Source organism: Triturus cristatus, chromosome 4_1 (assembly GCF_964204655.1).
Source record: "Triturus cristatus chromosome 4_1, aTriCri1.1, whole genome shotgun sequence".
Lineage (NCBI taxonomy): Eukaryota > Metazoa > Chordata > Amphibia > Caudata > Salamandridae > Triturus > Triturus cristatus.
The window spans coordinates 1052629071-1052650083 of record NC_140585.1 but is presented as its reverse complement, the minus strand read 5'-3'; the positions used below and the strand labels follow the sequence as shown (position 1 = coordinate 1052650083).

Here is a 21013-nt window from a genome sequence, read left to right as displayed (position 1 = left end):
AGGTTAGCTCCGCAACAACTAGCTCCGCAACAGGGAGCTCCACAACAGACCATAGCACCACCACAAGCGCAGCCTATTGCTGCAACACAAGCAACGACACAACAGATGTATCAGTATGCACAAGCAGATTATCCCGATTATCAGCGATACTCATGAGATAGCCTAGAGAGGGAAGTTGGCTTACCCCTTATTGAGGTTCCTGTAGACCAAGAGGGACCTTATGTACATAGCGAATTATTAGGGGAAGACAGAAAGTTTTTACTTGATACAGGGGCAAGCAGAACAACTATAAGGCGCAGTGAAGTTCCAGGGGCACCCCTCTCAGGCTCACAGAATATTTCCCTTGGATTCTCAGGAAAACCCATAATTAATGACGTAACACAACCTCTTCCACTTACGATTGGTCCATTGACACGTACTACAGATTTATTACTTACTAAATCATGTCCAGAAAACTTGTTAGGTATAAAAACATTGAAAGCTCTAGGAGCTATAATATGTTGTTCTCCGGAAGGAGTACGACTATTTCTACGTGACTTTAAAGGTCACTACATATCCAGAGACATGGATCACCGACTGCAGAATTTACCTACACATTTATGGGCACAAGGCCCCACTGATGTTGGTTGCATGAACATTACACCATATCGAGTTACACTGAAAACAGGAATAGTACTACCACGAATGCGACAATACAAGTTACCACCCGATGCTGTTGTGGCTTTACTGCAAATCATTGACGAGCTCATTGCACAAGGAGTGGTTGTCGAAACTGACTCCAATGTATGTAATTCTCCGATAATTCCGATTCTTAAAAGAACGGATCCAAAAGCTCCACCAGTATATCGATTAGTTATTGATCTGCGCGAATTAAATAAATGTATTGTGCCACAATACCCCGTGGTCCCAGATATCTCTTCATTACTCACAGCTATTGACGCAGAAGCAACGTTCTTCACTGTAATTGATCTCAAGAATGCTTTCTTTAGTGTCCCAATCGATCCGGAAAGTCAATATTTATTCGGATTTAGTTTAAATGGACGAAGTTTTAAATTTACACGCGCACCTCAAGGATTTACAGAAAGCCCCAGCATCTATAGCCAAGCACTGAAACGAGAACTTGACAGTATCCACATGCCAGTTAACACTGCCTTGCTTCAATATGTCGATGATCTGCTGATCACCGCCCGAAGCGAACCTGAATGTGAAAAAGCGTCACTGACGGTTTTAAAATTTTTGGCTGACAAGGGGCACAAGGTGTCCCCTTCTAAGCTGCAATTCTGTGTCCAGCGAGTTGTTTACCTTGGGCACTCGCTGTCCAAGGAGGGAAGGCAGCTTACATCCGACCGCATCCAGTTAATCGCTAACATGCCACCACCCAAGACACAAAAGGAGGTACGGGCTTTTATAGGCCTCACTTCATACTGTAGGCAGTGGATCCCTCAATATGCATTTCTAGCAAAACCACTCATCCAGTTGACAACACAGGAGGCAGCCACATCGACTGTCCTCCCTTGGACTCAAGAACATACACACGCCTTTGAAAGTTTAAAGAAAGCTTTATGCCAAGCACCTGTCCTAGCAACACCATGTTACAATAAACAGTTTACACTCTTCGTTACAGAACGCGAAGGTACTGCTTTGTCAGTACTCACTCAGGAACAAGCAGGATCACACAAACCATGTGCTTATTTCTCTAGTACATTAGATCCAGTAGCTCAGGCTCTTCCTGCGTGCCTGAAATCGGTGGCAGCAACAGCTTTAGCAATCAGACAAAGCGATGCCATAGTGTTAGGACATCAATTGACAGTACAAGTACCACATGCAGTAGAGGTTCTTTTGAACCGCACACAAACACAACACTTGACTATAGCGAGACTCACCGGTTACGAACTGACATTGTTTCAGCCACATATAGAAATCAGACGTTGTAATACGTTAAATCCTGCCACACTGTTACCAGTGGGCGGAACAGATCCATTGGCACATGATTGTGTTGAAGTTATTACTATCACGACGAAACCCAGACAAGACTTGACAGATATCCCTTTGTCAGATCCAGACTTGACATTGTATGTAGATGGGTCATGTATGAGAACAAGTACAGGAGAGTTAGTGGCTGCTTACGCAGTCACAACAGACACTGAAGTCATTGAAACAAATTGTATTAACACTTTGTCAGCTCAAGCAGCAGAGCTCATCGCTCTGACACAAGCCTGTATTCAAGCCAAAAATAAGAAAGTAAATATATACACAGATTCACGTTATGCCTTCGGAGTCGTCCATGACTTCGGCGTACTGTGGCGAGAGAGAGGTTATTTAACTTCTCACGGTGCCCACATCCAACACGGACCCCTCATTCAAGCCCTATTAGATGCGATTCATCTACCCACTACCATATCGATTATGAAATGCAAAGCTCATACAAAAGTTACCGATATCATTTCTCAGGGTAATGACCTAGCTGACAGAACAGCTAAACAGACTGCTCAGAATCAGACTATCACAACTGACATGACAAAGACAATACTAACACGTTCACGTTCAAAAGCTTTTATTCGATTTGTACATACAAATCATACAAGCAAAAACACAATTGAAATATTAAAATCACAAAATAATCTTTCCTAAAAAATGGAAAAAGCTAAAGTGCAGCAAGTGAAAAGTAATCATGCCTCTATAGATCAACATGTTTTTATAAAATATACGACGTTCTTACATAGACTAACTGGGAGTCAGTAGAAATTACTTACTAGGCCTTTACTGGGAACTGTATATTAAAATTATTAAATAATCATTCTATACTGTGGGGCACTGCATAAATACTAACACATTGCAGACAGTTAAGGATCCCGCCCTTGATGTAATTGACATACAGACACATGCTACACCAGAAGAAATAAAGAAATGGACTGAATTAGGAGGGATCCAAACAGATCAGGGATGGATGACGAAGGAAAAATCTATATGGTTTCTTCCCGACTCTATGGTCCAAGTCACTGACGTTGACTGTAATATGCTGACAGATTACCTGGCTTCCTTGATGTCTGCACTACAATCTTGTCGTTCACAGGTATCCGCAGTTTTTCCCGATAATACTGAGGTGAAGCCCCATGACGTGGTTCCTGGTGACCTGGTGCTGGTCAGGAACTTTGACCGGAAGACCCAACTGGATCCTAGGTGGAAGTCACCGAAGTTGGTTCTACTCACCACAAGGACAGCCGTGAAAATCGAGGGAAGGAAAGGGTGGTTGCACTCGAGTCATATCAAGAAATTTTATGGACTACCATCCAATGTAGATACTCAACCCTGTATTCCCTCACAGACAGACTCAAAGCTCCCCTTGGTTGAGCAATCGAACTCAGAAATTTATAAACTAAAATTGAGGTCTAGTAAGTCAGACAATTTGATTGTTTAAGTCCTCTCCAAGGTGAATCGGTTGAATTTGTCCCTGACATGTATCCTCTAGACCGGAATAGAGAAAGAAATCATCAGATGCAGCTCAAAAAGCATGCGTATTGTAAATCATTTTGTAGTCACTGCACAGTAACATTATTAATTTTGTTTTTTCTAAGTCTTCTGATCATCATTTTCAGCATCCTATTGCACATGTATTACCCTATTCTTAAACATGCTTACAATATAACTGCAGAACATTCTTTTAGCGAATTTCCTCCGCATGAGTTGTCATATAGATTTGCGCTGCGCAACAACACATTTATTAGTATGTTACATCATTCCCATCAAACCAGCAATGCCACAAATTGTTGGATATGTGGCCGACTCCCTCCCTATCAAAACTATAAGGGAGTTTTGCCCCTCTTTCCATATCCGTTCACACACAATGGCTCCTGTGGAGCATGGTTTAGTTTGATTAATTCCCTAGATTCAAATTCCGCAGTTTATCAAGACAACTGGGTTTGGGGAAACCTAAACCTAGTTTTACTTAAAGTCTGCTACCCTAACAAGGAGGGACTCCCCAAAAGAACAGGAACTGATCTAGAAAATGAAGTATATGGATTAGGTAATTTTACACTTAACCTCATGATCCTGAACGTTGAATCTGAAGCTACAACAATCTTGCCCGCCATGTCAGTATTCCCAGTAAAAGGGGAATTATGTATAAGAAAGAATGGTTCCATACACATGGGTCATAGTAAATGCACCACTGTAATAAAATTCAGTGATCAAGGCAAGTCTACATTTAGAGCTTCCCATCATTCCTACTTCATATGTGGCCAGACCGCGTATATATGTCTACCTTTAGATTGGGATGGTACCTGTTACATAGCATTCCTTCTGCCACCTGTTTTCCTAGCTCCTCCTGATTATCATAGAAATACCCATTTAGTACACAATAGACAGCAGAGAGATCTCCCAATTGTCGATTACACTGAAACAGCATGGGAAAAATACACAGATTTCAATAAAGGATTCTTTCCCTATATAGGTACAGTCACTAATAGTAAGTTGATACGTAGATTAACCAGAACCCTTGAAGCAGTAGTGAATGAGACTATTTCCGCCTTAGGCAATTTAACAGAAGAGCAGTCTGCTATGCGGATTGTTGTGCTTCAAAATCGTCTTGTCCTTGACGTCATCCTGGCCGATAGGGGCGGAGCTTGTAGGGTCATCGGATCAAGTTGTTGCATTTTCATACCAGAAAATTCGCCGTCAGTATATAAGGCCATAACTCGCCTTCATAAGATTGTAAGCCAGATACACCAGAGTCCAGGCACCTGGACTTGGTCCGGTTGGTTCTGGGGCGTGTTGTCAGCCTGGGGATGGAGAATATTATCCTTCCTAGGTATTGGCCTCCTCATACTATTCAGTTGCTGCTTATGTCTACAATGTGGGCCAGCGATTTGTGGTCTGTGTGCCACCTCGTGTATCCCACATCCAAGTTTTCGTTCGAGATCCCGGAAGAAGAAAGAAGAACAAATGATGCTATATGAACAGATCGATGGATTGATGAAGATCGATATCTCCTGAGGGTCCGAAGGGGACAAGGAGGGAATGAGGAAATATGAATTTTGTGATCAGTTATGTCCCCTATCGTAGACCCCAACGGCTCCATGTGCCTGCTATAAGTACATGTATGTTCCCTCCTGCTCCAGTTTTGAAGACGCAAATATATGTGCGTCCACCGTCAACATGTTCTCTTCCAGATTCGCCATGAATGGGTCAGATATTCCATTCCTAAGTATGAAAGGCCACCGACTTTATGTGGTTCACTTTCCATATTTCACAGATTCAGGCGAGTAGGCCCGAATTCTGTCATCAAGCCTTTTCCTGCCTTCTGCCTCTGAAAGCTCCAGTCTGAGCCTGTATCTGTGACCATGAACTTTGTCTTACTCCCTGCGCGGCTAACGGTGCCTGATCCAGCCTGTCGCCTGCCAAAAACTGTATTTCACCTTCGAGATTATCTCCTTCGTTCCTCGTCCGATGCATTCCTGTCTAGTAGTTTAGGTAAACATTCCTCCAGCTACCGTGCAAAGGGGCCAGGCCTCGCTGTCCTCATGCAAGTAATTCATAGCCCCGTTACCATGGAATATTCCTACCCCCTCGCATCTAGTGTAGACACTTAGACGCTTGTACACGCACTAACAGTCAGTATAGTCAGTATAGAATAAGATTCTATCCTAAGAGACCTTTCCTTTTGGATAACACAGTTCTTTAAACATAGGATATTAGATATGATTTGGGATTAGGTTGACATAACCCCAGACTTCTGTCTCCACATGTAGAGCTAAATGTCAAGTCTCCTTCACCCTCTAGTTGCACGTCAATCACACGTCATGCGGCTGCGCGCGCATCTCTGCCAAGTATTTCTGCTGACATTGCAGGATTCTTTTATGGATCCACCCACTTATGACATCATGTTTAATGACGTATTTTAGTTACACCCATGTTTACGCCTCTATTAGTTACGTATGCACAGTTTTTCTGTACTATCAGCTGTCACGCCTCTTGCATCTGTTTCACTGTAATGCCTTTTCTATAAAAATGATTACCTGTCAATAATATATGCTCCCTTCCTTCCTGAACTTTCGTGGTGATGGAATAGAAGGCCCACAATTCGAATTGTCTTCCTTTTTATAGGAATAAAGCATTTTAAAACCTCTAATACCACGGATTCTGCCTCTTATATTTACTGAGTTATTCTTGATAGACTTTACCGCATAAAAAATAGTACCGGTAACGAAATATTTACCAGTCCTTTCCCTACCCAAGACAGAAGCAACCACTGCAGGCCAACCCCTCAACAGGCAGAATAGGGGCAGTACTCCTCCTCCAGCTTTCCCGGTCCTTCTTCCTGGCAGGTTCCTTAGTTCAGAAGTAATCTAAAGTTCTGGGGTCTGGGCTCCAATATTTATACCACCAAATCCTTTGTCCTCTGCAGGCAGAGTGTCCTGTACCTAGTTCAAACCAGTTCTGGGTGCATTCTGCCAGTGTGCACCTTCTTCCTTTGTCAGTGTAGGCCAGAGTCAGACGCACCACAGGAGGTGGAGCCAGCATTGTGGAAGGCAGGCACAGCCCTATTCAGACCCAGGTGCGACTCCTCCCACCCATCTATGTGCAGATAGGTCTATTCAGCCCTGTGCTGACTCACCCTGTGTCCTGGAGTCCCCCCCAGCCCCTGTCACTCACAAACAAGACAAACAATACAGAAGCTAGCAGAGGCAGGCTGGATGGTCAGGTAAGAAAATACCTACTTTCTAAAAGTGTTATTTTTAAGCACGGAATGCTAAAGCCATCTTCACTAAAAGATGTATTTTATCATTCTGAGTTCAGGGATACTAAACTCGAATTTCTACCATGTTCCCTGGGTCAGTTAGGATTATAGGATGTTATAATCAATCTTCCCATTCTGGCCTATGGGGAACAGGTAGCATTGCAATAGTGAAAAACGAAGTAGGCTGTAATTCACTATGAGGACATGCCACACACACCAGGGCATGTCCTACCTTTCACATACAATGCACCCTGCCCACAGGGGTACCTTGGGCCTACCTTAGGGGTGACTAATATGTAGAAAAGGGAAGGTTTGGGGACTGGCAAGTGTGTGCACTTGCCAAGTCGACATGGCAGATCCAGGCTGCACACAGGCTCTGCAATACTTACGGGCTGTTTCCGTGGGTGGCACAATCCAGTGCTGCAGCCCACCAACAGAATTTGATTTATAGGCCCTGGCACTGGCAGTGCACTTTACTAGGGACTGACACATAAATCAAATAGGCCAATCAGGGAAACACCAATCCATAACACAGTTTACACAGAGAGCATATGTACTTTAGCACTGATTAGCAGTGGTAAAGTGCCCAGAGTCCTAAAACCAACACAAACAGGTCAGGAAAAAATAGGAGGAAAAAGCAAAAAGTTTAGGGATAACCCTGCAAAAAGGGCCATTTCCAACACCCCGCTAAAAGTATTTTTTCTATACTTAAAGACCTTAAAGCGGCTGGGGCATCAACAGCATCTCTAATCTCTTCTGACCAGCAGTGTGAAGACCTTGCTACCTTCTTTATTAAGAAGGTAGAAAACATCTATAGGACCTTCCCCCTTACTTCGAGGAATTCAGGACTTGTTCAGAGACCCCCTCCACCTGCACTCTTGCTGTCTTTCCTTCAATCACCCAGGAAGAGTTGCGTATGTTGTGTAGTTGGATTAAATCTGGCTCCCCAACAGATTCGCTTAAGCCTGAACAATTTCTTAAATCACTGCCTCTGCTCCTTACACCTCTGAGTCAGCTGATCAATTTGTCCCTGTCGCGGGCAGTCGTCCCTAAGGCTTGGAAAAAAGCCAGGGTGGTCCCTCTGCTATAAAAAAAACCACACTCTGGATACCACTAAACTGGAGAACGTCCGCCCCATCTCTCTCCTGCCGTGGGTAGCCAAGATTGCCGAGGCCTACATCAATTCCATTCTGACAAGATTTCTGGAAATTAACAGCGTGCTTGATGATTCTCAGAATGGTTTCCGCCTGGGTCACAGCATAGTCTGCTTTCCTTGCTGTGACCAAACATCAGAGGGCAGTCTTAGACGCCGGACGCACTTCGGTGCTGATTTTATTAGATCTCAGCATCGCGTTCGACACGGTATCACATCAGATCTTGCTACAATGGTTGGAGGAGGCTGGTATTGAGGGTTCGGCCCTGGGCTGGTTTGCCTCTTTTCTTGCGGAGGGAACCTTCCAAGTGGCGGACCCCCCTTTTTCCTCTCTGATACACACTGTGAGACAAGGGGATCCTCAGGACTTAGCATTGAGCCCTACACTAATCAATCTGTATGTTCAACTGCTGGTGGCTGTGGCCAGGAGCCGTGGACTAACGGCAGTATCATGTTCTGATGATACTCAGTTGGTAGTTGCTCTCGCCAACGACTCCATGCAGGATGCTCTTAGGTTTCGGAGCAATCTTGCAGCTGTTGCGGTGTGGATATCTGCTAACTGTCTACAGCATAACGCCAGCAAATCAGAGGTTCTGCTGGTAGGGAGAGACTTTGAGCTGTGGAGCGAGCACTGGTGGCCGGCGTCCCTGGGAGTTGCACATGCCCCCAAACCAGTGGTAAAAAATCTGGGTGTATGGCTTGACTCAGCCCTCAGTTTCCAGGTCCAAACTAAAAAAGTTGCGGGCACCTGGTCTCCTGCAGGGTCTCAAGCCACTGCTGTGTTTCTTTGATCCTGCCTTTTGTCAGGTCAATATCCAGGCCACTGTCATGTCTAGGTTAGACTATGCCAGCTCTCTGTACCTGGGGGTCAACAAGGCAGAAATTCGACGTCTGCAGAGGGTCCAGAATGCAGCTGACAGAAGTCTCCTGGGCCTCCCTAGTACCTGCTCCACGACCAATGCCATCCACCGACTCCACTGACCTGTGGCTAGGCATGTCGAGTTCAAATCCCTTTGCATTGCCTTTAAAATCATGAATCTGTCCTCACCTAGCATTCTGGCTAAACTGCTCTTCCCTACACACCTACTCACCACCTTCGATCTTCTGGCCAGCATTTGGCAGCTGTCATTCAGGTGAAGAAGGTGCGCGCAGGAGGACGATCTTTCCGCATTTTGGCAGCTAAACTTTTGAACACTCTCCCGCTGCACATTCGTAGTATGGACAACTACCTGGCCTTCCGTAAGGCCATTAAAACTCACCTTTTCCCTCTGACCTAGGATCTGCCTTCTTCTGCAGCCTCCCAACCTTTTCTTTTGCTGGTCGGCACTGGGACCCCCCTTTGCTGGGGCTGCTATATAAAACCACGTAACATAACATAACATAATATAATACCTACAACAAGTCAGGACTTTTGGCGTTGTCAATGGTTGTTAGTTGCATAAGATAAATATGAAGCAACTACGGGTAGCTGTATACATTATTGAATAACCTTCCACTTAAAGCCCTGGTGACACCACCACAATGTTGCTGCTCCTGAGTTTCAAAAAGAGAAGGGAAATCCAGAGAGAAAATGACTCTCTTTAACGGATTTTCCTTCACCTACCACGCTCACCTGGCATGAGGTAACTTCTCCACTAGTGAGAAGTGAGCAGGGCGAGCGCATTCACATCGATGTGCCTGCTGTCACTGCAGTCCGTAAAAAAACGGATCGCCTGTGCCAGGGCACAAAACAGAGCCCGATAGAGGCCCGTTTCGAGGCCTCCTTAAAAAAACTGCCGGTGCTCAGCAGCGGTGAGACCCGGCCCACTTAAAGCACTGAGCGTGACATAAAAGTGTTCAATACACTTTGTCACCTGAGATTGAACTGTGCTCAATATGTGGGTTCATTTAGACAATAACTTAAAATAAAAGCACGGTTACTAGAAAATCTCAACTGCGCACTTACAAGACTGTAAGACGAAGAATGCATTAGTGGATACATTAGATTTTATTTTCAATGAAGATGTTAAAGATTATAGGGGCATATCAACAACAACCGGCGATAATTATCGCTCAGCGCTCTTAGCGTGAGGATAATTATCGCCGGCTAGCGTGAATTTTTATCGCTGAGATAGCGTGCTATTAGCAACGCTTATCTCAATAGCGATAAAAATCTACACGCTAACAGGCTAACGTGAGATTATCGCTGGAAACCCAGCGATAATCACACGTTACCTTGTTGATAGGGACAGGCAAACTTAGCCATGATATCCTCCTTCCATAGGATATCATGGCTAAGTCTGAAAATTAGCAGACGTAAAAAAGCAGCGTTAACCGCGGTTAGCGCTGCTTTTTTTGTCTCTAACGGGGTTAGCGACATTCTTGATAATAGGAGAAATGTCGCTTAGCGACATTTCTCCTATTACTTTACTCTGGAACGCCCCCTTTGCATCTCATTAGAGATGCAAGGAGAAGCGTAGAGTAAAAGGGTGCTAACATGCAAATTTGCGTGTTAGCACCCTGTTGTTGATAGGGAGCTAGTTTTATCTCTGCTTTTTTGGCTTTTAAAGCCAAAAAAGCAGAGTTAAAGCCCTTGTTGATATGCCCCATAGCTTTTTTGTCGATTAGTTAATCACTGGCATAGTTTGGAGTCTGTGGCGGTAACCTATGGCATGCAAGGACAACCGCCTCCTCTGCCCACGATTGAGTAGTAAAAAGGCAGATATTTGGGTTGCAGTGGGCCCCTCATTCGCCTCGGGCCGGACCAAGGTGCCGCCACAGTGATAGCTAACCTTAGCCCCTTTAGTTCATAACATCATGTTGTCACTACGGATTTAGGGGCATATTATCAAGCCAGGCGATAAAATTATCGCCGCTTTAGCGGGAGAAAACTGCCGTTAAAACGGCGATAATGGGCTTGATAATATGCTCTATGGAATTCCAATTGAAACCCATGTTAGATGTCCTTCACATCTAACATGGGCTTCAATTGGAATTCCATAGAGCATATTATCAAGCCCATTATCGCCGTTTTAGCGGCAGTTTCCTGCCGCTAAAGCGGCGATAATTTTATCGCCTGGCTTGATAATATGCCCCATGGTGCCAAAAGACATGTTTAACGTATATATTGTTCTGCTGACAACATTGATTATTTGCTCACTATGCGATGAATTCACATAATTCAGACTAGATTGCTAGAAAATGGAGTAAGCACTGCCACGTAAATAACATTTGACCCGACGCAGTGATCCAGGGACCCCTTGGTCTCCACTGTAGTATAGCTAAGTGGACAGTGGGTGTTTCCGGCACGCGTCTTTCTTCCCGCGGCGTGTGCACACTGCTTCAGGGCTGCTCAGAGCTCAATTAGCCCTTAATGCATAGATCTGAAGACCGTAATATCTCTGGAAACTGATGAGGCTGCGGGTTTTTAATGTGTTATTGTAGCTTGTGTGTCAAGTCAGCAAGGAGATCTCGGCTATAGAGGGATATAGTGCTACTTGTTAACAAAGGCAAAATACAAACAATTAGTCAAGCAATCAACAGCTAGCAGACCCAATCCATCACCTGGGCAGTGACACGCCAAAAATTAACCCATTGCTGCCAGGAGGCGCTAGCCGTCCATCTCGTGCATGATTAGTGTAATGCATCTTTTTCCGAACGCACATTTGCTGAACCATTAGTTTACTGTGGTACTTGCTTCACTTTCATAGGATGCAATATTTTGAAAAATGACATTACAAAAATGACCTGCAAGGTGAAACACTGGATGACCTGCAGTGCAGAACGTTGATCAAATAGTGAGAAATAACAAGCATTGACAAAGACAATAGGTCTGACATCAGCTGCCATTGTTTGGCTTTGTCAGTGCCTGTTTTGTTTTATCATAGTTTTTGTAAACCGTATTTTTGAGGAGCTGCTGGGCTCTTTCCAGGGTAAAAAGGAAAAAAAAAACATTGGCTAAAAGCAGATATATTTTTTGCCCTCAAGAGCACAATTTGCCATGATAGACACTGGTAATGTAGAAACATACTGTGGGTGGATGTATCCTTTATGAAAGAACAGAAAAGCACACTCACATTAAAATTAGCCAATGGCTGAAGTTGGCTGACCCACTGCCCTTTGTTGTATGTTGTAATTGGTGGAAGAAAAATGTGAATGACACAACGAATGAAAAGAGCTGACTCAAAGCCCATTTGAGTACATTTATTCTGATCCCTCCATAAGGAATTGGAATTCTGAGCTCTGCAATTACTTTTGCACCCTTGACTTTTTCTTTTCATTGACAGAATATATTGGGCAAAATGTTTAGAAGAAAAGGCCAAATGTGTGGGATTCGGGGGCCTTAAATGCCTAATTTCCATGTTGTGCCACTTTCCCTGGGCAGAAACTCCTCATACAAGGTGTTTACCCTATAAATACTTCACTTTTGAACAATGGTATTTCCAAAGACCACTAAATACTCTCTGAGTAGTTTTGCACAGGAATAAGTCCCTCTGCCTTGTTAATTGAGGAACTGGAGAATAACTTTGGTGTTTAAGGATTTTAGGCAAGAGAGCTTTTACCAAATGGTTATGTGCACATTCTAAGTCAATCGAAATGCTTATTTCCCCAGGATGGACTTTCCAGTTTTACGTGCTTTAATTTTTTATTTCACACAGACAATATGTAATACTCACAAATGGGATTCATGAACCCATCCTATATTCTTTTTCATTGACCTGCATCAATTATACCCTTCCCAATGCTAAATCAGGAGAAAAGCAAAATGGGTGAAATTTGACATCAACCTTTACTTTAGACTGCAAGTAAATGCAATATTCAGTCTCTGCATTCCATCAACTCTGCTAGCTCCATGGTCTCCTTACATCCCTTGATCTCCCTCACGAACAATGAATAGAATTGCTATACTGATAACACAGATGGATTACTTTAATGCCTATCATACAGGGATTACAAGAGATGATCTTTTCAAACTCTCCGTCCAGAGCCACTCCCTGGAACTGATGTTCAGATTGAGACGGTTCGGGTATAGGGCAGGGGGAAATATCTTTCACAACAGCACAGAGGTGTCTGGGGCAGGCTCTTGTCATGGACAGGCTGCAAAAAGTGCAATGCATTACTGTATTGCAGATCCTCGGCTCACGAGCTGGAAACCAGTTCTGGGTAAGGGCTACCAACTCACTTTAGTGTTCACCAGATGATAAACTTCAACCACGTGCCAGTATGAGGTATGATGTGTGGCTCAAGGTAGCAGCCTCCTGAGCTGCCTGGTCTAAAGGTATGGAGATGCTGTTTTCCTACTCCAGTGAGAAAGTCATATGAGTTCACCTGTAGAACATTTGTAACAATTCATATAGAAACAGAAGAACATCTTTTGTATTTTTCTTATGTAGGTAGAATTCACACGAGGCTAGAAAACAGGGTGTTGTTTTTCTTCCAACCCGATATTGAGGTGAAACATTAATTGGCATTGCATGCATAGAATTGCAAACTGCTCTTTCCAGCTGATGCACAAAGCTCTTTGTCTATTGTCAATGCATTAGTCTTGTAGCAGCGGATGTGAGCATACACTGCAGCGGCTCATCCTCGCTCCCTCGTTTGAAAATAATGATTTATTACTTAAATGCCACTCTCTGGTGCTGCTTCTGCGGAAGGGCTCAATTGAGGCTTTTTGTTTTCGTAGCTTGCATGCCCCCCCTGGCGCGGGCAGCTTTACAGACCTCCAGTGTCAGAGGAGAATAACGAGGAGGCCTGTGAGGGCTGCGCCGCCATTTTGAACCGAGTCAGCACTAGCTGTGGAAACGGGCAGGTTCACTCTGATTACCACTCCGTGGCAGCGAAGGTGGAAGTCATAGGTAAACAGATGGACTGCAAATGGAGCCTCTTTTCATTAATCTTTCATTAGGCTCAACTTCGCACTTACCCAAAGGTTTTTGCAAAGAGTTCTCAAACTCTAATTTGGCCCCTGGCCTTTAAACAAAATGAAAGCTATTGATTGATGTCGGCTGGGATGCAAATGAGCACATCAGCTCCCAAATCAGGATTATTGATTAGGATGTTTCCTCCTATGTCTGTGTAGAAGAGTCTTCTGCAACATAAAAGTTGCATTACAAAGTTTGGTTTGAAGCTCCTCCTTTGCTTTTTCTTGCTAGTATAGAGTCACAATTACATCTAATTTCTCTCGATAACTTTTCTATTTTTATTAATGCATGTTTTTGTCAATTAAGTATTTCCCTAACTAACACTGCACAAGTCAAGCGTGGTTTATTAGGAAGCCTTCATTTTTTAAAAAAAGCAGCAGGAATTTCGATCTCTGCTAGAAGTATTCACTTTCAACTCGCAATAAAAATTATCAAGTATCCAGTATTGTTTTGATGAAATAACATGATTAAGGAGAACAATAAACATGATAACCTCTTATTAAACGATTTTCACCACAACTTGCTAGCTTGTAGTTTGTGGCAAGAAAGTATATTGGCTGTAGGTGGTGATTATTGTGGTGGTTGGGAGGGGGAGACAGCTGATGCAGGGACATGAGGTGGCTTTTTTTAGGGTGGATAGCATAGTTCTCAAGAGGTGGAGGTGGCGTGGCGATGAAGGGGGACGCTCATTGGTTTTGGAAGTCTCAGCAAAGAGGTTAGTCTTGGGTCTCAGGAGGTTTGATTTCAGACCTTGGAAGGAAAAGCATTACCAATTATAAAGAGCGTTGAATCATATAGTAATCTATGTCACTGAGTGGGGTCCGGCCAGTGCAGCAAGCATATCTGAAAAGGTCCAAATGGGCAAGGCTCTTAATATGTGAAGTGGTGGAGTAGATAGAGAAAGAAGTAAGTGGAAAACACTTTTATTTTGCGTACATTTGAATACTAGAATATGCAAGATGAAATATGTATGAATGAGTATTTCGATTTATTGTATGTATTGTGTTGACAAACTGACTTGCACTGGTAAACCATCACTGTATTTTTCTTCTGCAATGCAAAGACTTCATGAGGATGGCCCTTTTCTCAGGTAAATACCTGGTTACCATTAAGGATGAACACAAAGGCCACAAGCAGAAAATGTTATATGCCTCTGTCTATCTGTATGCTCCACCAGGTATTCTGTGAATGAACCAAAACCATATTAATAGCATTTTATTGTTTAGCTGGGTGCATTTTCAATATAAATGACTTCCATCCTCCAGGATCAGTGTAAGTCCTGCTAAACCCATTAAGCCACTTAATTAACGCAGAAAGCAAAGCAGATAGTAATAACCATTGGAGCTTGTGCTTTCAGAATAAAATATTCCAAACAACAGAGGAGCTCCCAAGTCCTATCCAAAATGTGGGGAAAAATCAACTGAACAAATAGGAGTAGAGGCTCACTCAATAAAGGAAGATGACATTTCATGAGACAGATGTCACTAAAGATTATGCACTTGAGTCACTTACACAACCTGTGTTGTGTCACACAGGTATTACCAGTTACCACCACCACGCATGAGAGAAACTGTAGGTGGAAATGATTGGAGAGTGATTTATGTAGCAATTGCTTTTAACACAGAAAGTGCAAACCTTCTAATAGTTAATAATGATCTTTACAGTAAAAGGGTTCGCAATACAGGAAGATGTAAACAAAAATGAAATATTTTGAATTATTTTGTAATGCCATTTTGGTTGTTTTTTTGTCCTGGGTCCTCATGAGGCAGTTGGGGACACATGAGTGCAGTGGTGGGCTCTACCTTTTCCTCTGATTTATGGGACCTGCAAGTTCCATTTCCTTCAGGTCCCATTATTTGTCCCTCTCAATTGTGTTGTGCAGGCAGAGCATGGAAGTTGTGCCTCTTTTTCTTTGCCAGGTTTCTCAGTATCTAGTGAGATTGGTGTAATCACCCCCATCTGCCCCCCAGTGGGTGATGAAAGACTGCTAGCATATATTTGTGGGGTGGGGGCATGGCCATGCCCATGATGGGCAGGCCTCACATCTATATTTTGTTTTTTTAAATAAGCCCTGGTGCCTAGTGCGCTTTCTGCCCTCCATTGGGCAGATTGGCAGTAATTACCCCATCCACCCCCCTCCCCCCGGGTGGCAGAAAGACTGATTTTGTAAGGGGGTGGGGTAACAAAAGCCCTTTCCCAAGGGGTCACTCCCCCAAATTCCCTGGTGTCTAGTGGGTGGATGCCTGCTTGGGAATTGCTCTCCTATGGTAATCTCCAAGCAAGGATCCACTGAGAAGACATCTCATTGGAAAGAGGAGAATCTTCCCTTTCCAATGCTACCTCTCCCACCTCAATCAGTGCTCAGGGGGCTGGGATATGCCCCCCAGCACTGATGCAGTTAAAGTAAAAATAGCCCATCCCCTCGATTTACTTTCACTTAACAGTAATGATGTAAGTGTGCCTTATGCGCCGATCATCATTTCAGTAAAGCAAACCGAAAGACAAAGGCTGCTGGAAAAGCTCTTCCTGAGCAGCCCAGGTTTAAAAAAGAATAGTGGAATTCCTCTGGTGCGGAGAACCAGAGGGGCCTTTATATGCCACCTTATTGTTGGTTAATGGCCGACAGATGCACTGGGCAGGTTGTGTGCGGACACCCAAACTTAAGATGTTGAATATCACCTGAAACCTGTAATGCAATTTTGAACCATATTACACTTGCACCTCTTACCGTTGTTGATAGCTCTTTGTTTGTATACCATTGGCAAATTGGTGTTTTGATCATAGTATTATGTGCAACCTGCTTTTTATTGTTATTTCTTTTAGTATATTTAATTGTATTTTATGATGGTCTTAATTTCCAACACCCACTGGTCATATTCCAACCTGCCGCTGCCACCCATTCCTGATGTGTAAGGCCTTATACATTGGATAACCATCCTCCGCTGCCAATGCCAACCTGACATTTCCCTAGGCACTACATCGCTACCACCTTTTTCCTGTGGGGAAAACTTTGTTGTGTCTGCCCTTGTTCTTGGATTTTTTTTGTCATCGTACAAAAGTCATGAATCCTAATCGATTTGTGAACCATTCACAAAATGATGGTTGAATCAGGTACCAAAATTGCATCTTGCGGTATTCGATCACTTTTTGATTTGTGAATCACAAATCAATTTCTATGTTGTGGGACTCAAGTTTTATAATAATACTAATCTTATTATCATTATTATTACTATTGTTACCTTATTTTTCTTCTTCTCATAATTATTATTAGTAGTAGTAGTAGCAGTAATGCTATTGTTATTATTTTTTTATGTTTTTGCTAACATCATCAGCATTAGGTATTGTTACTTTAATCATCAAGATTATTTTTACTGGTCTCATCATTGCTGTTATTACTAACATACTTTCTATAATTGTTATTGTCATTAATATTTTATGATGACTGCTACATGAATGATAGTAAAAAGAAAAAATGATATTCATACAATAACTGTGTTTTTTATAGCACTAAATACCATTTCTAAGCCCTGTTAACAACATGTTACTAACCCAACTTCTCAATCTCCAAATGATGAGCTTGCCTTGCTGAGGCTGTAACTTTCTGGGAGTACACAAACATCGTACTGCTTCTTTAATATACTATTAAAGGGGTTTATGAAATGGCACCAAAAAGGGAACAAAATTGGGAATATTCCCATAAACTTAGTACAAATAGAAAGCGCTTTGCCCTCTTTGCAATTTTACCAACAGGAGGTTGGACGTTTCGGGGTAATTCACAAATACATGTAAGAATACGTAGAAGGGTGCACCTGTAATGCTCTATTACTTACCGGTAATCTTTATTACTCTGGGCCCCGTTGTCCTCATCCCATTCATTAACAAAGTGGGGATAACCCATCCCCAGACAGAAAAAAGACAAAGGAATGCTGGGACCCTAACCCTGCCCCTCCTACTGGGAGTATATAGGCAGTTCATACCCAGTATTCCACCTGAACCACCAAGCCCCCAACAGGAAGGCTGGTCGATTGGGAGGGAGGGCTGGGCGTATGAATGGGACGAGGACAAGGCGACCAGGATCAATGAAGATTACCGGTAAGTGATAGAGCATTACCCCCAGGTTCCTTATGTCCTCGTCCCATTTATTAACAAAGTGGAGAATACCAAAGCAGAAAAAACAGCCTTCCAGAACCCACAAGCAAACCCAGGAAAGCACACCAAAGGCAGCAACCCAAGGGAAGCAAAAGGAAGAACCACCAGAAACCCCAGGCAGACCACTCAGACAGGAGGGCACCCCACCAAGCAGGGAAGCACCCACCAAAACAACAGGAGGACAGTACGACGAAGAGGCGGACAACCAATAGAGGCCGTCCAGCACACAGCAGGAGAACCCCCCAGCGAACAGGGGGAGGGGAGAGAAAGGAAAACAAGAACCAACCGAAGCAGCCAACAAAAAAACTGTGAGGAGGCCATCCAAAGAAAAAGCCCAACGGCCCACCAGGCCAGCAAGCCAGAAACAGGCAACAGGGACACAACCAAGGCCCGGAACCAAGGAAAACAGGAGGCGACAGCTACAGCCAGGAGGCAGCCAATCAGAAAACAGAGAACCCAGGGCACTCGAAAAGGAGGCAATAGAAAGAGAACCCAAGGGTAAAGCCGCCAAAGGGAAATGGGCCCCAAAGGAACCAACACCCCGACTCGAAGTGGGCCAGAGAAAAACAAAGCCCCAACAGAAGAAGACCAAGGGCACCCACAGGACGAAGAGGCAGAGAAGCCCACCAAGGACAGGCCCACCCAGACAAAACCAGAAGAGGAGGGAAGCAAAGGCCAGGCACAAGCCACCCCCTACGGCCCCAGAGAGCCCCCGGAACCCCATAGAAGAGCACCAGGCCCCAGGAAAGAAGGCCAGCACCAACCACCAGAGCCGACAGCTGACCAGCACGCAGCCTAGAAGGTGAGACAGAGCCCAGGGACAGACCAAGAGGGAAAGCCAAGGCACCCACACACAAAAACCGGGGAAACAGGAACACAACCCCGGTAGGCCCCAGGAGCCAGAAGAGAGCAGGCCAGCAGAGACCAGACCCCAGCATACCAAAACACAGGCAACGAAACGAGGCCCCAAACAGAACCAGGGCCCACCAGGAAGCCCCAGCAGCAAGAACCTACAAGGGAAACCCCCAAGGAAAATGAGACCAGAGAAAACCAATGAAGAAAGGAAAACAAGTGGGTACGCATGACCCAGAGAACACAGCCCCAGCAGAACACCTCAACCACAAACCCGGGTAGACCGGAGCAGGAAGCCACAGCCCGGAGAAGGCATACATCGGCCACCAGAGAAGAGGCGCAACAGGCCCCAAACGGAACAGGCAGCGGACCAAACGACCCAGAGAACCCAAGACCAGAGCAAGGGAACCCCAAGGGTGCCGACATCAGCAGCAAACGAGCCAAACTAGAGACCGGCGAAAGAACAGGCGAGCCAGAAACACCCCCAAGACCAGACAGAATGCACAACCAACAACACAGGGGCCAGCAAAGACTGGGGACAAACATCCCGGAGCCCACAGGGACCCGAAAGGAGCGGGACAGGCCCAAGTACCACAGCTCAGAAACCCCAACCTCCGAGGGGAAAAGAGCCCCCAAAACCTACCCAGCCACAGAGGTAAACGAAGCCAGGGCAGAGCCAAGAAGACCGCACAGGCAAACTAAACTCCACAGCCCAGCATGCACCAAGGTAACACAGGAGCAGGGGAGAACCAGGACCGACCCAGCCGAACCACAGAGAACAGAGGAGGGCAGGTGCAGACAGGTAGGGAAGGCAGCAGGCAGCATGCCGCCAGACCCCCTCAAAACACAGCCGCAGACTCCGAGGAGCAGCAGTCAGGCCCGCAGACAAACACACAGGTAATAGGAACTTCACAGGACCCCCCCGGGGGAGGGGGAGGGCACGCCTCCCCACCAACACCCACAGTGGGAGCAGGGAAGACAAGAGCGGGTGACAGGCCAAGACAGGCCCAGCCGGAGCCAAGAGGACACAACGGCAGGAACACACCACACCTGCAAGAACCAGAACCCGACAGCAGAGACACCAGCCACCTCACAGGTAGAAAACACGCCAGAAAAAAAGCACGGGAGAACGCCAGGGGGTAAACACACATCAGAGCCGGCAGAAAACCAACGCACAGCCTGCCCCAACAGAGACCCACCAGGGAGCCCAGGAGCGCCGCAAGCGAGCAACCCCGAGCCGAAAGCACCAGAAGACCCAGGCGGACACCCCACCAGGCTGCAGCCAGGCAAAAAAGCCAACAGTAGCAGGCAGAACCCGGCAAACACCAAAACAGGCATAAACCAGGCCGGACCCTGAGGAAGTAACCTTACCTGGGAGTCCCACGCAGGCCCCCAACCAGAAACCAACCTTGCCTGACCCAGCTGAACGCCTGAGAGCAGACTAGAGCAGAAGCTCACAGAGAGATAAGGCCACAGGCCAGGCGCCTACAGGGAGGAAGGGCTGAAGGCACCCGGTGACCACAAGGGGGCACCCCCAGAGGCCAGGCAGAAGCAGCTGCAAGGCCGCCGACCAGGAGCACAACCTCCGGACCGCCACACATCCAAGGAGAAACAAGAAGACCCCTAGCGGAGCAGCACAGGCGAGCCAAAATACAGCAATGGAAGGGCCAAGGAGCCAACGGTCCCAGGACAGCGCCAGAGCGAAAAGGCCACAGGCCACAAGAAGGGCCAAACAAAAAGGAACTCCAGGGCAATGGGGGAAGTCGCTTCCTACCCTGGCCAAAGAGAACCACCCACACAAGGCAGGGACAGACGGACCCCCACCAGGGAACCAAGTCCTGGGGGAGAATGCCACAAAGGCCAGCGCAAGCCAAGGGGCCCAATCGAACAAGAAGCCCCCAGCACCAGGTATACCCAGGGGGCTCCCATCCAGGCATGAACCGGGCCCGACAGTGTCCGACAGTCTAGAACAGACAAGAGCAGGTACTCTCAGGGTGGTAAGGCCGCAGGCCAGAAAGCACAAAGTACCCAGACGGACATCCAGGCACCGGAAAACAGAGGAACAAAGACCCCCGACTGAAGGAAACTTAGCAAAACAAAAGGCAGATGGGACCCGCAGGTAACCAAACCTCCAACCAAGAGGCCAAACACAGGACCCCACAATGGAAGCAAGAGACCACGGAGGCACCAGAGCCATCGAGGGATCAGGGAACACCACGCCAT

General features: G+C 45.5%; 1 protein-coding gene across 1 annotated transcript in view; it reads left to right on the top strand.

Moving 5' to 3' along the window:
• Positions 1 to 18440, top strand: part of LOC146856042 (uncharacterized) — a 68391-nt gene extending 49951 nt beyond the window's left edge. Inside the window, exons 3-4 of the mRNA XM_085651200.1 lie at positions 13552 to 13723; positions 17941 to 18440. Of these exons, the coding sequence (XP_085507326.1) occupies positions 13552 to 13723; positions 17941 to 18440 (672 nt within the window). The remainder of the gene's footprint in view (positions 1 to 13551; positions 13724 to 17940) is intronic.
• Positions 18441 to 21013: the final 2573 nt, after the last annotated feature.